The sequence below is a fragment of the Protopterus annectens genome, chromosome 1.part1, assembly GCF_019279795.1.
Source record: "Protopterus annectens isolate FY-2018-M chromosome 1.part1, PAN1.0, whole genome shotgun sequence".
NCBI classification, from domain to species: Eukaryota; Metazoa; Chordata; order Ceratodontiformes; family Protopteridae; genus Protopterus; species Protopterus annectens.
Genome location: NC_056726.1, coordinates 1,769,854,751 through 1,769,872,864, shown reverse-complemented (window position 1 = coordinate 1,769,872,864; position 18,114 = coordinate 1,769,854,751). Strand labels below are relative to the sequence as shown.

The 18,114-nt window shown below is 43.4% G+C and overlaps 1 protein-coding gene across 1 annotated transcript in view; it reads right to left on the bottom strand.

The window, feature by feature from the left end:
* The window catches only part of LOC122812128 (ficolin-1-like), a 1,158,126-nt gene that overhangs the window by 1,014,091 nt on the left and 125,921 nt on the right, over positions 1-18,114 (bottom strand). Inside the window, exon 4 of the mRNA XM_044084426.1 lies at positions 16,027-16,080. Coding sequence (XP_043940361.1) covers positions 16,027-16,080 — 54 coding nt within the window. The remainder of the gene's footprint in view (positions 1-16,026; positions 16,081-18,114) is intronic.

Below are 18,114 nucleotides of genomic sequence, written 5' to 3'. Positions count from 1 at the left end.
CTGAGGTTCAAGTCTCTCGAGCGTGTAGCTCGATGGGATTTGTATATTCTGAGGTGCAGCATGCCCATTAATTCCGGGTTTGACATGGCTTTATACATCAGGCACAGATTGCCTCTGAACAGGCGGTATGCCACTGAGTAGAGCTGGAGTTTCTTTAACTGGTCAGCATATGGTATCTGTTTGAGCCCTTTGATCCTCTTGGTGAGGTACTTTTGGGGTCTTTCCAGTTGCTGCAGGTGTCTGGTAAGGTACATCCCAACAGGGGCATTGTACTCAATTATGGGCCTGATGAGGGATGAGTAAAGAGGAATGATGTCCTCCCCTGATCTAGATGTGAATCCCTTCATGATGAGGTGGGCTATATAAAATGTTTTCCTAACCACTTTGGCCACGTGGTTGTCAAATGAGAGATTGCTATCAACTTGGGTCCCCAGGTCCCTAATTACTTCTTCTGTACTTAATGGATTACCACCTATGTGGTACTTTGTGGGCACTTTGTTTTTGCCAAAGGGGATGACTATACACTTTTTGGCATTCAGTTTGAGGCCATGGCTCTGGCACCAGTTGTCTGTTTCTATGAGGCCCGTTTGGAGGATGCTTGTGTTGGCTGGAGAGTCGATTATGGCAGCCAGTTTGCAGTCATCTGCGAATTTGGTCAGCCACAGTCCTTCCATGTTGGCCTGTACCTCCGATAAATATATACCGAACAAGAGAGGTCCCAGGACTGAGCCTTGTGGGACACCACTTGTAACTGGTTTGGAGTCTGGCATGGCTCCAGCAATTCTAACCATGTGGGTTCTGTCCTTGAGCCAGTGTGCAATCCATCTAGTGACATAGGGGTTTATATTTAAGCTGGTGAGCTTCTCTAGAATGCCCGAGTAGGGTATTGTATCGAAGGCTTTTGCTAGGTCCAGGTAGGCTGTGTGGACCACCTTCCCCTCGTCAATGGCCTTGGTGACTGTTTCAAAGAAATCAACCAGGTTTGAGAGGCAGGATCTGCCCTTAACAAAGCCAAACTGGGTATGATCCAGTGTCTGTAGGTCCCCAATATCTTTATTTATGAGGTCCATGATGATCCTTTCCATAGCTTTGCAGACCAAGCTAGTCAGGCTTATGGGGCGAGAGTGTCCAGGATCTGTTGAGGCACCACCTTTCTGTAGAGGGACCACTGTTGCTGTACGCCACTCTTTGGCCACATATCCTGTAGTAAGGCTGGGATTGAACAGTAGTTTTATGTTTGCATGTAGCTCTTCTTGGAGTTCATGTAGGACACAGCCCGGGACACTGTCTGATCCCATTGATGCAGTGTTTATTGCTTTGGAGAGGGTGGCTCTTACCTGAGCATCTGAGATGTCAGGGGGGCAGCACTCTGCTGGGATAAATATTTGCCCTTTCGGTGTTAGGGGGGAGTTTGTGCTGAACCTGTCAGCTAGGATGTTGGCAATGTCTGTGGGTTTGGTGTTTCTATTGACATTTTGGACTACCTCTGAGCATATCTGGGAATTACCACCCAGGTTCCTAACATAACTAAAGAAAGCCTTGTGATTATCCTTAGTGTCCTGTGCAATTTTCTCTCGAAGCTGGCCTTAGACAATCTTATGAGTGCCCGTAGATTTTTGCTAATACTGATCAGTGATGCCTTCCCTTTTTGGGATTTTGCTGTATCATTTAGTAGCTTCCTCCTTCTATTGTATAGTTTGTTTATGGCTGGGGTCCACCAGACAGGATGTCTGCCTTTGGAGGATTGGGTCTTGGTTTTATTCGGGATTGCATGATCCATGCATTCCTGAAGGTGCCCATAGAATGCGTTTATAGAGGAATCTGCAGTCTGGTCCGTATTTTCCACAGGCCCGGGGGCTTTGAAGGTTTCCACCTTAGTTTTGAGGAGTGTGAATTTGCTTTAGAGAAGTTGTTCACTGTGGTTTTCTGGGCAGGGGGTGGGGTCGGGATGTGAATATCCAGTGAGATTAGTTTATGGTCTGATCTTACCAGTGAGGGATACACTTCTGGTCTGGAGCATAGAGTCCCCATGTTGGTGATGATCAGTTCCAGTATGTTTTCCCTTCTTGTGGGAGTGGTAACAAGTTGTTCCATAGCATTTGAGTTCATATATTCTAGGAATCTTTGGGATAGGGTGTTGGAGCTATAGTCATGCTCCCAGTCTATGTTTGGGTAGTTGAAGCCGCCCAATATAATGGTGTTTGGAGAGACCTTCATATTTTCCACTTTTCTCAGGAAGGCCGAGTGCGGTTCTTGGGTTTGGGAGGGTGGACTGTAGCAGGCTATAATCTGGAAGGCGGTTTTACCCATTGTTAGTTGCACATGGATAGTGTCTGATGCTTGGTGCTTTGCCACCAACCTGGAGGTGTGGGTATCTTTGATGAATATCAATACTCCCCCTCCTTTTGTGATTTGGTCCACGTTTTGGGGCTGAAAAGCATAGTATGAGGTATAACCTGGTAGTGCTGGGGTGCTCTCAGTAGCCCTGAACCAGGTATCTGTTACTGCACAGATATCAATGTTCTCCATGCTAAGGAGAGTTTCGAGTGCATGCATCTTGAGGTTCAGACTTCTGGCGTTGAGTAGCATTACTCTTAGTTTCTTATCCCTTGTGATACCTATGAAGGTGGGTTTGTCATTTGAGCCTTGCCTAACAAAGGCACTATGGGGTAGCAAGAGTCTTTGCCAATATCTGAAAGCCCAGGGCTGACAGGTGCAAGCCGTCCCTAGCGAAGCAGGTGGTTCAACAGAAGATGAGTATGTGAGGGTGTAGTGCCTGTGATTAGTTAGCAGTGGCATATATGACTGCTCACGTGGACAAATGCCAGGTAAGTCATATGCAATGTGTCACAGGCAACGTACATGTGAACAGGACAAACAATGACATTTTGTCAAGTGAGACATGGACATACATATAGTAAGCTATGCAGATGTCACTAGGAGTCCACAGAAGCTCTGTAACTATGCATTGCAGGTGGGATCAGTATTCCAGGGTAATTGCAAGCAAACATGCATGCAAACAAAGCTACAGTAAGCAGGGCTGCATGTAGTCCATTGTACAACAAACAAGCTGTACCACTTCCAGTAGGTAACACTGCAAATATGCAGGCACTATGCACATGTACATGGAAATACACAGGTCAGATGGCTAGGGTCCAGTCTCAGCGCACACAAGTGTACAGACCATGTACCGTCAGGATGTACAATAACTGGATGGAAACCCATGTGCTCATACCTGCAGTAATACACATGTCAAATAACAGACACTGAGCCTTCACCCAGTGGTTCCATACTTAGTAGGATGTATGCTACATGGCCTGCCACCACAGTATCCCTGACATGTATGGGGACTCTCCCTCCTGTGACAGTTAGTTTTGTGTGTTGGGGCTGTCTAGCATGGTATGAGATGTGAGCTTGCAGTGCTAGGGTGGTCCTGTGTGTCCTGTAGCAGTCGTGTAGTACTGCACACATATCAACATCCTCAAACATCCGCATTGCAGAGTCCAGTGTGGGCAACATGCCACTTGCAGTTTACATGTCCATCATTGCGTATCAATACTTTAATTACCTTATCCCCTGTGCTACCTATGTATGTAGCCTTCTGTTGGCATCCTTACCACCAGTATGCCAACATGTGCAGATGATACACTATGGTACTTACCATGGGTGTAGACAACAGTACATGACAATCATACCCTTACTGCATCAGGCATGCTGTGATATACCCACAATTATTTCAGCACACAGTACTGTTAACAACATGATACTATTACTACACGTCTATGTAGTCACCCTGTGCATCAGCAACATGTTAACCTGTACCTGCACTGATGTTACAGATTGCAGGAGATGGCACAGTTTCATCATATGCACAGGGTGTGAACTTGGTATGCCTGTGTCAGCCACCGATACCACCAATTGACATGTATGTGTATGTGTGTTGGTGAAGGACAGCAGTACAAGGTGGGGCAATGTTGATGCAGTGTGTGCGTGTATGTGGTAGCCCTAGGTATTGTCAATTCACATGTGTGTATGGATGCACACAGTTCCACCTCATGGCTGCCATATACTGGTATTTCTGGACAGCCACAGACTGTACCTGCCAGGTCATACAGATCAGTGTCTCTGGTCACGGACATGGTACCTGTGCCTTGCAGGGGTGCTACGGACCATATCCTGTACCAACCCAGACTGGGTACTGTCATGAGAAGCAGGTGTTCATTGACTGGACACAGATCCCTGTCGGGCCTGGCCAGAGCCATGTGCACGTGGTCTCCTGGGGCGGTCTGATGACAGCACAGACACAGCATTGCTGGGGCTGCTGCTGGCACTATGGGCGACGGCCCTGTTGTCGTCCACGATGACTGCCAGCTGCTGCTGTTGCTGGCATATGCCCACGTCGACGCCTCAACCGTCCACCATCACCCTGGCTCATGGACATGTAGTAGTGGAACCGGTCTAATATGTCCCCACAATGCTGTCTATGACATCGGTGAAATTACGGATGGCAGCCACAATGTCACGCATACTGTCAGTCATGGCTGTGCGACATGCTGTCAGCTCCCTCAGACCCTGTCTGGTGTACCGTTCCAGACGTGACTGTGCCTGCATGACAGCCAGAAACATAGCTGAGGTTGTAAGACCTCTGTGGGCACGCCTGACAGGGGCAGTACGCCCACGGATGCTCCCACAAGAACCCCTGGACATCTGTCTGTGTGGTACCATCTCAGGGCCATGCCCATGGCTGCTGTGTGTGGAGGAATGTGCCACAGATACCACATTACCCTGGTCAATGCCCACTGTATGCTGTCCATCACCTAGGGACATTGATGACAAAGGTTGTATTGGCAGGATAACTGTGCGCATTGATGGGGTTGACAGCTGTGTACTGTCAATCAGCTGACCAATGATGGACCCTGGCATACCTTCCTGTGCCATTACACAGATGTCATCATTATCAGTACCCATGGCACCTGATTCAGGTTCCCTGCTGCATGACACCAGAGCAGCACCAGAACCTGTGGGAGGGAAACAGCAAACACAGTTTACAATGTCTACACAATATTACCAGTGATGCACACATCCACACATGTACAGGTCCAGACATGCACATGTGCACACATGCACACATGCACAGGTGCACACATGCACATATGCACATGTGGACAGGTGCACACATGCACACATGCACAGGTGCACACATGCACACATGCACACATGCACACATGCGCATGCACACATGTGCACATGCACATTCTCGCATGCATGTGCACACATGCACACATGCACACATGAACACATGCACAGGTGCACATATGCACACATGCACACATGCACACGTGCACACATGCACACATGCACACTTGCACACATGTACACATGCACACATGCACATGTGCACACGTGCACACGTACACATGAACACAGTTGCACACAATTGCACACAGTTGTGCACTACTCAGTATGCGAGATATCAACACACAGACACACCTGCATGCATACACAGAGCACTACTAAGTGAGCCTAATATTACTGTTACTATCAAGACTATTAAAGGTATTGTTAATACACACTCACCAGCATGGATAGGCTGCATTGCTGTTACACCAGAGGGACCTGCAGAAGTGAGGAAACTAATGTCAGTGGGCACAACTGTGCCATTGTTACTGAGTATGATACAGGTCAGTAGTACAACAGTCGCCTTTCACAGGTCAGCTGCTGATATTGAGGATATCACACTTGCACATTAAATACTATGATGACAGCTACAAACCAAGGACACACCTCACACATGCATTAACTACCAGTGTACACAACAGTCAGCTATACATATGGCATATTACCTGCACGCTCATAGTCTTGCTGTTGCGTGGCTCCAGCCTCCATCATAATACATGTCTGCTGCTGTTGTTGTTGTTGGCGGACTGGAGCCACTACACTCATGAGTAGTCCCTCCATTCTGGTGAGTGGGGGATGTGTAGCCACCCCACCACCTGTGGCGACCTGTTGCCTGTTGATATCCGACACACGCTGATGGACATTTATGATTAAATCACTGCAGTGATGTTGTACCTGCTCATATGTCCTATTATGCGTGCCTATGTCATTTACCCGACGGACCAGGTCTTGCCACAGTGCAGCCCTCTCCTGCTGATTCTGGCTGGTGCTGGAAAAGAGTATTGCATAATCCCGCACCAGGCTCTGGTGTATCTCCTCATCCTCAGCTGCGGAGTAAGCTGGATTTCACAGGTGAGCCATGTGCCTGAAAAAGGAAATAACCTGATATCAGCAATATATGTCAGCAGAATTTGGCACACATACTACACATGCTATTCGACTGTTATGATATGACATATCTCACATATATAGCATCTGTCTGTCTATTGGTGGATACACATGTAAATGGCCAGGTATCAGTGCTCAGCCAGCAATTGTGCAACAGTACCTGGCACACTCCATATGACATACTACCAAACCCCAGCAGTCAGAACACTGATTCAGGTCCAGAGCACCTCCTCACTTTGGGGGTTTGTATCTAGGTACTGTATGGGCTACATCATCAACTACTGTGAGCTGACCACAAACTAATTGCCCTGGATATACATATCCCACCTCCCCCACCAGCACAAACAACTATAGTGAATAACATTGCAAATGCAAACTTTACACTTTGTAACAGTGACATGGTATCCTTTCAGCCCACTGGGCCAGTGGAAGACACAACCCACAATGCTGACCCCTTCACAAATGCTTTCTATGGACATCTCCGAGAATGCATGGATCATGCAATACCATATATGACCAAGACACTCTCCACAACGGGACAGAATTCTGTCTGGTGGACCCCAGCCATAGATAGATTGTATTACAACAGATGGAAGCTACTGCAAGACAGAGCATAATTCCATAAAGGGAAGGCATGTCTGAGCAGCACTAGTAAGGATCTATTTTCCCTCATACAAACATCCATGGGCAACTTTGAGAGGGAAATCAAGAGGGACACTACAGATAACCACAAGGCCTTCTTCAGTTATGTTAGCAACCTGGTCAGAATCCCTCCACTATGCTCATAGTTAGTACACAACAACAAATAATTCACTGAAACCACAGATATTGACAACATTGTGGCAGACAGGTTCAGTGCATGTTTCACCCCTCCCTCTCCCCCAAAATAAGACATAGTTATCTTAGCTGACTGTAACCTCCTTGTCATCACAGATGTCCAGGTGAGAGCTGCCCTCAGGAAAGCAGAATACACAACATGAATGGGACCTGATGGTATCCCCGGTTGCATGCTACATGAACTCCGACAGGAGCTAAACACACATATAGAAGTGTTATGTAACACTAGCCTGACTACAGGATATGTACCTGTACACTGGCGCACAGCAGCAGTGGTTCCACTCCACGAAGGAGGCACCTCAACATACCAATACAATACAACACAATACAATACATTACAATACAATACTATACAATATGCTATTGCCCTGGGACTACAGCAGCATACTGTTCTGCTACCCTGACCATTGTGACACATGTGGTGTGATGGTACCTGCTGCTGTCAAATAGTTACACAGGGTGACTCATATGGCATATTACCTATCTGACTAACATTCAGCAGGGGTATGTGTGACATGTACTCATGGGAGTCTTGCTTCTTAACACTGTGTGGTTTATTGCAGGGTATGTCTTATCTGTGGTAGGAACCTTTACCTCCACATGTGCTCTCTATTGCAGTGGCACGGACGACACACAGCAGTCATTTAGGTTGTGGATGGTGTGAGGTGTTACTATGGTTGTTGGACATCTGTCATGGGTGTGACTTAAGTATGTAAATCCAGGAGTGGTAACCTCTGTGTGGGTAGTATGTGCATACTCTGTGGTGTTGTCAGTCACTGTGCATTGGTAATCTGTTTGAGTGCATTGTCACAGTGTTGTACATGTCACTGTGTCCTTCTCCATATCTGTAGCTGTCATGTGAGGTACATACCATGGCAGCCATTATGTGGTGTGGAGGGGTACACTGACCTACATGTCCATAGCTGACACACCATGTCTGCTGACACATACCATGTGCAGGTATTCCAGGAATAGTGTGCCACTGTGAATATCATTGGGGGGGACTATTGTACACATTTATGACCCTGTTCACCCCTGACACATGCAGTGGTGGGCAGCCAATCACATATCTGGTGGTTACTGGTGTAGGTGATTTGAAATGGGGTATGGTACTCCAGTTTTGACACTGGTGTTCACTCCATGCCTTTGTCACCAGGCACCTGTTGCAATACATCTGTACACATGTGCCTCACTCAGAATATATATACATCTCTCTCTCTCTCTCTATATATATATATATATATATATATATATATATATATGTATATAGATATATCTATATGTATATATATATATTGATGTACATATATTGCTATAGATATGGAGGGGGGGTGTGACAGAGAGGGGGTGAGAGTGACAGAGGGGTGGGACAGGGGGTGTTGAGGTCGTCATATACAGTCATACCTGTAGATAGTCAGATCTGTCTGTCTATGTATATGTATCTACATATATCTATATCTGTATGTGTGTATTACATATATATGTTTGTACATATTCTATCTATCTACATCTGTCTATGTATTCCTACATCTCTCTCTCTATGTATGTATACATATATGCATATTATATATATATATATATATATATATATTTATATATATATATATATATATATATATATATATATATATATATATATATATATATATATATATATATATATATATATATATATATACATACATACATATTTTGACATACATACATATCCATATGATAGATAGGTATATCAAGATGTTTGTTTACCATACTGTATACACACACCAACATACTGCTAAACATACATAACTGTGAAACCTACTTTGTACATTGCACTACAACCTACATTCAACCTACATTGATATGTGCACATAGATGCTCTCACATACAAATGTATGTACAGCCTTCACTGATAGTTGCAGTATGTCCCCTGCCCTTTGCACATCTTCATATACATATGGATACAGACCAATGACACATATGGAGGGTTCACAGTATGTAGACCTTTATAGTATTACTTTACATTACCTGTGTTTGTCACAGCTGCTTGTGTTGCTGTCTGGTTTTGTGTCCTGCTGCTCCACTTGCCAGTTGTCAGCTTTCAGGTGGCTGTTGCTGACCAGTTTTGTTTGTGTATGTTTAATTTTGTTTTTCTCTGTCTCTGTCTCTCTCTCTCTCTCTCTGTCTCTCACTTCCTCCTCAGGGTGCAATGAAAGTATTGCATGTGTGGACTGGGAGTACAGCATGCTTTTGTAGGTATCTGCATATGTCCATGTGATGGCCTCTGCACCAATTGTTAGCCAGCATTTGCTAATTGCATGCAGCCAGTTGTGTACTGATTGCAGTTCTCACTGTGATTTCAGAACAGTGCTATAAAAAGGTATGTGAGATAGGCATAGCCCTTTCAGATTTTAAGGGCAGGGACCATGCTGGTATGCTGTGGACAATGTTCTCTGAGTGTAAAGGTTGGTATCTCTGTCATATTTCCAGCTGTGTTGCAGATTAACATTTCTCCATTCATTTCTCCAGTTTCCTGTACTAACTGTGTATGTACACTGACACCAACGACTACTACTACTGTTAATGTGTGTGTGTGTGTGCTTTCCTGTGGGACATGTGGTGTAACTGGTGTATAGCAGTGGCTCTTGCACTTTGTTGCTATGGCTTCAATATTTGCCCTTTACAGTCACTACTTGTATGCCTGCTAGGTGTCCTGACTGTAGTGTGCTGCTGTGGCTTTCCTATTTTCCATGTACATTCACACCTTGGAATGCTTGCTATATCTACTAGGGTGTTACAGCATGCAGTGTGGTCTGGCCATGGTGTGTGCCTTGACATCTATTAGGGTATTTGAGTATGCTGCTGAGCAGGCCCCGGAGACTCTCAGGTGCATCTGTTATCTGCCTCATGGAATGGTACATATCAGTGGGGTACACCCATTAAATTGTCTGGTATGCTGGAGTTGTGACTGTGGGATAGCATGAGCATATGTATTACTACACTTTTTCTGCCATGCAAGTGGTGCATACTTTCAGGACTTCATAGTTACCATTGCATATGTTGTAACACCTTTCTGCCTACTGTTTGTACATTTCACATGGAGTCTGTGGGGCATCCCTGTAACTCAGTCACTGTTGCTATGTCTAGGCTCTTAACTATTCAAATATGGTGGTGTCAGACCTCTCATGTGTACAAATATTTGCAGGTTGTCCACATTTCTGCCTCATATTTTGGTCAATATCTCATGCACAGCTTTTTCTGGCAAATCACTCTGGGCTAAAGTCAGAATATAGTGACAAACATTTAAGTTTCAAACTTAATACCCTTCCAAACATCCCACAAAATGCAGAACCTGTTACTCTCTGAACTGTCTAAGTTTGTTGTAACATTATTTGTAATGTGTCCCTGGTTTTGGCCCTTTGCTCCACATATTTTAGTACTTGGTCCGGATGTGTTCCTGTAACAGGTTGTGGGGTATGGGCAGTGATTATCCTGCTGTGAGTATGTGTGTGGCTTGCAAGGTGCTACAGTGACATTATTACTTACTAGCATGGTTGTTTCTGTTCACACACTACTATCATAGATATCCACTAGATTTGACAGTAAATATACATGACATGCTTTGTGTACTACACGTCCTATATTCCCTTTACATTCATTCCTACTATTACATGGTATATTTATTTTAGCACAATGTTCTTGTATAACAGACATGGCTTAGTGGTAAGTCATCCAGACTACTGTTTCCAAGGTCCTGGGTTCTGGACTAACAGTGGGATTTTATTTTGCTTTTGAACTGACTACAGGACCTATCAATCAGAGTGACTAAGGCACTTTTAAGCAGTTGTAACCAGGTTAGCGCTGGTTTGCGCGGAGCTCACGCATGTGCACTGGCGTATAGCTCTGCGCACACACGTGCACACCTGCTTACAACCGCTTAAACGGGCTTACTCTTGCGCACACCGGCACTATTTTCTTTGAAAGAAATGTAAATGGGGAGACAGGAAAGTGGTGAAAAAGGGGTCACAAAGAGGGTAAGACAGTAGGGAAACAAGCTCAGGTTTTGCAGGAGGGATATAGGTAAGGCCCATAGCTGTCAATTTCTTCGTCAGCAACAGCTGTGCATATGTATGTAATTTGGTGTGACATTTGAAACCTTCCACCCCTGAGAGAGTTGTCAGGAGAACAATAATACTTGTTGTACAGCCAATTGTAATTGATAGTTTCCATGTCCAGCAGACATATGTGCGGAATGGGCAGCTATGTATGGGCGTAATTTTTTGTGGGTACAGAGTGCCCTTTTTTTTTTTTCAGGTGAGAGTGGTATGTCAGGTGAAGGAAGTCGGTACAGCTGGGGAGGTAGGTTGGGTAGGTCAACAGACAAGAAAAACAAGACGCATACAGGGGCGGTGTATGACACATGTGGGGGGGTTACACAATTGACGGGGACGGATGTTTGGATATCCAGAGCCCATGAGCCCACAGATGGCAACAGTGGAACTGATATCCCCACCCATGGGCAGTTGCCACTGTTCTTTCACTGCCCAGAACGGGGCTGTGCTGGGGGCTGTGTAGGACGGGCAACAGGCATGCCCGTAAGTTGTGCCACCTGTGCCTCAAGCTGGCGTAGGGGCCCAAGAACAGAGTCCTGGATCTCTCTACGCACCACAGTCCGGACGCTACGGAGGGTAAGTGGTGGTTCTCCTCCGGCCACGCTTGCAGAGGGGGGACGGGCCCCATCCCCTGCAGCGCATCCACCCGCAGGTGGCACAGGGCCACCGAAGGAGGGTCCAGACTGGGCAGTAGTGCCAGGTGCACTCGCCAGCTGAGGTGGGAGAGGTGGGTCCGCTGGAACCCGCCTTCCCTGTCATCCTATGTTTTGCATTATGTCATGACAGTTTGGGTTAGTAACATACAATACCATTCGCAAGTAGTTGTAACAGCATGCATTAGTATTCCCATTAACCAAACACCCAGATATTCACACCATTGAACAGCGAGCATAACACATGCATAATTTGAACAGCAATACACAGTCCAACAACATGCAGGGTTGATTGATGGCAACAGGCCATCAGGTTTGGATGTATGAACAGGGCAGATGCATCAACGTACATGCAAATATTTATGACCCAACAGGACAAATGTCCAGCGGTGTTAATTGTGATTGCACATACCAATTTCACATGGAATGGATTATATGTGGTTATAGGGTGGGGTGAAGAAAATATTATTAACAACTTCGAATACCAATACATATGCTGTACATTTCTAATAGCTACAGATATATACACACTACTGTTCTAACTACAGTTTCCTATATGATAACTACTTCAATTTGGTGATAGGACTGTTACTGCTACATCAATATACATTTTATTGTTATTCATACACGTTCATATCTGGCTTTGTTCAGCTACATCATCCTGCTACATTTGCTTTATATAGCTATAGACAACCGTGGATGTTTGATATTTCAGACAATCATACTATCTGCATATTGCAGACTGAGAGCAACATATCCAGATTTTGGGATACACATTCCAGCTGCAGCAACACTTTGAACACATTTTGCAGTTTGGTTCTACTTGTCACATTCATTTCATTCTGTACTGACTGCAGTATACTTTATTTAGGGGTTATTACTACTTTATTGGTGGATTCATAACTCTTTCTCACACTCTCTCACTTGTTTTCATTTTACTATTCAGGATGGTACTTACTTCTAGGCTTTATTGACATGTTTTACCTGTAGTTATTACAATCCTTTCCAGCAGTCTCACTTCTGTCATGTTTCAGTATTTCAACAGGGATATATTTCACACATGTGATTTGCTCATCTTCTGCAGCTGTACTTTTCAGCCTGCTGCAGGTTGTGTACTATTTTATTACAGGTGGGGCATCTTTATTTCAGACTTTATTTCAGACATTTTCATTTTTCTGTTTGGATTACAGATTGCAACACACTTTTGTAATCAAGCAATACTTGAAAACACTTTTACACTGTTACTTACACATTTTATTACTTAGTGACTACACTGCACTCTTTTGCTAACTGTCATACTTTTATATTTCTTTACAGTTACTGGGAGTGGATTACTGACCTGCCTGGTGGTGCAACCGCACCAGCCTATCGCCATAGGCTCTGCGGTTCGCAGAACGGACACCTGCAGCTGTAATATAAATGAAGTAATATTGGAATACACATCTCCATAATATCAGATAATTTAATTTCTTACATACATAATTAAATGTAACTTACTCAGTAGTGGGGCGTTGGGCATTTGCCGGGCCTCCTGGATCCAAAGGTTCAATTGGTCCTTCTTGTGTCTCTTCAGGTCCGCTTGGTGATGATGGACCTGCTCACCAGTCCTTGGAATACCTGTGGCACTGGTGAGATCATGAGCCAACCGGTCCCATGCCTCAGCCCTATATGCTCCCCACAGGACCTGGCCCTGCATGAGTTGGGCCTCATGATTGTGGACTAGGAGCCAGACCATGTATCTGGACTCCTCAACGCCCCACCTCTGTGCTCGAAAGCAACTACCCTCTCCTACTCCTGTCATTCTGGCTGCAAGTCAGTTCTACAATCGTTTATGCTGTGTATTCCCACCTATGGGGCTTATATATGCCATTTTTCCCGCACTTATCTGTGATTAGCCATTTTGGAATTGTATCAACTTCACAAAACCTGCTTTGTCATGCTCCACTTTCTATTCATTCCTATATATTTGCTATTACTGCATTTCTAAGTACAGTTGTTGTGGCTTAGTGGTTAAGTACCTTGACTATGGTGCATGGTATCCTGGGTTTGAACCTGGCCACTGCTTTTTATATTTTATGACTGTCTAGACAGGCTAGGGGGTGTATCTATGTAAAGGCTGTTTTGTTACAGCTTGCTGAACGTTGCCCGTCGGTTAGCTTGTTTGTGCGGTGCACAGCTCCGCGCAAATGGGTTACGCTGGTTTATGCTTCATTTGGCTGTCAGCACGCATATTACGCTCAGCTCAGCTAGGGGCACACACTTTCAGCGTGTTAGACCACGGCTCACCTACGGGCACTCATTTTGCACCTGTTAAACCACTGCTCACCTATGGGCAGATGCACTCACCTTGTTAAACTGTAGCTCAGCTATAGGAACATCTCGCATTTTTTATTGTTTTGTTATCTCACATTTCTTCAAAATAAATGGACTATTTCATTACATTTTACGTAAAATATGATTTTATATGTGTACATATTTGTCAGGGACTTGTTTTGTGCTTATTTTACTAAAAATAAAAATTGATGTTGTGGGGGCTCGAACCATGGATGCCTGCTCTTCAGCCAACATCTTTACCGCTATGCTATTGATTCCTGGCTTGCTTTGCATATTTAGTCCTTATATGCTTTTCCACTGACTGCTAACTGTGGCTAAGCTACGGGCACGCCAGCGCAAACGAGCGCACTCACGGGCAAACATCTTTATGATTTAAAAAAAATATATAACATGTTATAACATGTTCATTTATATATTAATGTTCATAGTCTGTGGGGGCATGTGTTGTGTTGTGTTTATTCACATTTCCATGGCCTCTGTCGTGGGTGTTTACTTTGGGTACTTTTACTCTTCTGGGGGCATGTCCGCTTGCAGGGCTCGGCCTACGGACACGCCCCCTACTGTCTTACATGGACCGTGCTAGCCTTAGGTGTGATTCACCATGCCCTCATGCATATGCATGACATGCTGACGTCACACCGTTTAACTGCAGCTTCCGTGTAAGCCTTGTAACTCTTACACGGAGGCTTCGTGAATCCTGCCCATTATATTTTAATTTAAACTGGAGAATTAGACCAGACTGATTTCAGTACTACGTCTTTATCTTGACTAGGCAGGAACTTAGCAATTATAGATCTGGGAACAGATGAAGGAGTTAAAAGGGACATATGAGCTTAATCAATACTGAAAGAGAGAGCCTCTGGCAGGTTAAGAGCTTTAGGCAACCAAATATTCAAAAAGTGCAACATATTTCCCCTTCTTCTTTTTCTGATATTGTTCCTTCTAGATCTGCTCTCTAGATCTTCTACTTTTTGTAAAAAACAAAGTATTTTGTTTTAGAAGGAAATCTGTATGTTTTCATTTTCTGCCATTCTCCCATCTAAGTCACTTACTGTTTCCTCAACTGAAGAGATCTGTGCAGATTGTTGTTTTAAGACTTCACTTAACATATCCATTTTATTTCTGCAATTTTCTTCTATGTAGTCCTTTTTGGTGTCAAATTTATCCAGCTTAATAGAAAGTTCCTGAGTACTTTTCATGATGGTTTGTAATTCCTTTTTAATTGAGTTTTTCTTCGGATTCATTTTTGAGTGGCTCATTTTGAATTAACAGTCAATGAGAATACTGACAGGAAAAAGTCAAAAAGCTGCCTTAAAAATTCAATTTTTCTTCAAAAATATTATCTGAGTTAGTTTAAGTTTATAAGGCTCAGATTTTATAAAAAGAACATATTTGTGTTGAATTCATATAATGAAATCCTGTCAGAAAAAAAATAAATAGATAAAAGGAAGCAGAGCAAAAGCTTTGTGCTGCTACATGGTCATCATCTTGGCCACTCCCCCAATATGTTTTTTTTTCTGCTTAATAAGAGCTACAAAACTCTATTGTCTGGTATTGTTAACTGATGACAGTTTATTTATCTATATACTATATGGTAATGGGTAGGTTGGTTGTCTAGTCCAGAGACCCTTTTCAGCCGTGACCCAGGCACAGGTATGCAAACAATATAGTAGCAGAAGAGTAATCCTCAGTGATTAACTAGGAAAAAGAAGACCCATGTTGAAATGGAATGAGCTTGCATCGCAAATTTTTTTTCAGTAAAATGACTTGTGAAGAAATATCTGCATTAAACAAATGTTTGTGACTTAGTGCTATGTTATGGTTACCTTTCTCTCCTGCAGATCCAACCTTCCCAGGTAAACCAGGTACTCCATTTACTCCTAAATGAAAAAAAAAACAAGGGATCATATTACTTATATTTACAAATCCGTAGAATTCTTTATTCAGCTTAGAGCTGAAGTTATCAAGATTTTGTGAGCTGAAAATTTTGTCAGTTTATATTTTTTATATTTTTAAATGTTTATGCTCTTTGAAAATCAGTGATCTCAATAGAAAATACTACAGGACAAGTAGGCAAGGTGATTAAGACTGTGAAGTTAACAAGTAGGCAAGTTGATTTAAGTCTGTGAAGTTTGCTTGAAGTATTTCCGCGAAATTACTTTCAAGTACAAAATAATTAATTTTCTGTCATCATTGCAGAATGAACATTCCCTAAGGGCATAGAAAGCTACACTTTTTATTCTTTAATTTCTCCACATTAAAAAAAATCATGGAAGAAAAGTTCAGAAGCATAAGGATGAGTATTCAGGCAGGACATAAATTCAGTAAGGAATTAATATAGCTAATATAGCTAATACTGTGGCCATTATGAAGAAATGCAACTGGTCTTCAAAAAAAATAAATAAATAATATATATATATACTTCTAAATCCCATATTACCAGACCAAACTACTAAATACCTAGACCATAAAGCCAAAATTTCACATTTCAAATTCCTGAAAGTTTAAAACACTGGGTCCCAAAATACCAAAAAGTGGAAAGCAACTGTAAAGTACTATTTTTTTATTCCTTAACTTTGCAGGGAGACTATGCCTCCTGCACCCCTCACAACTCCTGCAAATTAAATATACGAACTCAGAGATCATACTGCTTAGAGGAAAAGAGAACAGTCTAGTGATTGCAAAAGAAAAACTCTCTTAACATTAGAATTCTATGTAACACAGCACAGTCAAGATTATACCTTTCCACTTCAACAATATCTCCTGTATTATTATGACAAATGATTTTTTTTAACTAGTAACAACTCCCTAAACATACAATAACACCTATACCTTTACGTTTGCCAGCACGTTTCTACTTACAAAACCAGCAATGTTATGTAGTCCTATCTCGCCGTAATTCTTGCTGGATGGATTTGAAGCCAATATTCGGCTCCATCTCGGCCTATACTAAAGCTTGAGAGCTTTTTACTGGCTCGAGGCTAGCCCCTATCCCATGGTGCCTCATGGCAATTCCCCAGATCTCGTTTGCCATGAAAGCTTCGAGGTTGTGTCTCACTAGCTCGTTGGCTAAGTAGAATGATTTTTTTACTTATTTAGTCCTTTTCTATCACCTTTTTTCTGTCATATATATATATATCTAATAGATGTTATTCATGTTTCACTGTTGCAGTCATTACATTTGGGTTATCTGCTTGCAGGCAGCCCTCAGTCAGCCTGATTAACAAAAGTCTTGGGTCCTGCATCGGTTGCTGCCTCTTCTTCCATGATGTCAGGTCATCAGGGATATAAAACATGCAGCCAACGTCATTACACCAGTCTTTCTTGCCGTGCGGTGCCCGAAGCAGAAGCAGTTCACAAGTGCCGGTTGGCCAACTCCTGAAATTTTTGTTTTCGAGTTTCTGAACTGAAGTCTTCAACTAAAAGCTAAGTACCCCATTGGGGAAACTTTTTCTTTCTCTAAACCAATGTCAGAAAAAGTAAATAATTGTATTTCTTGTGGAAAGCAAATACCTCATAAAGATTTTCATTCGTACTGTATTCCTTGCCTAGGCCCTGACCACGACGTACCTCGCTTTTGGTTTTGTGCCTTATTTAAACCACAAACTATCCGTCATCAGTATATTTGCACTTCTAAATTTTTTGGTGCTTGGTTCAATTATCCTGATGTGTCTTCAGTAAACCATCCGACTACCAACATTCCGAAGAAGCGCAAAGATAAAGACAGGCCGCCGAGTTTGCCGGTACTCAGTGAGGTGCTTTCGCAGCCCCTGATACCCGCTACTTCAGATTTGCAGGCCTCTACTGAGACCCATTCAGAGTCTGGTATGCCGCGAGATGCTTCAACTGTGGAACCTGTGGATGTCTCTACCTTGGATAGGTCCAGAGCCGCTGTGCAGGCACCAGCTAATGAG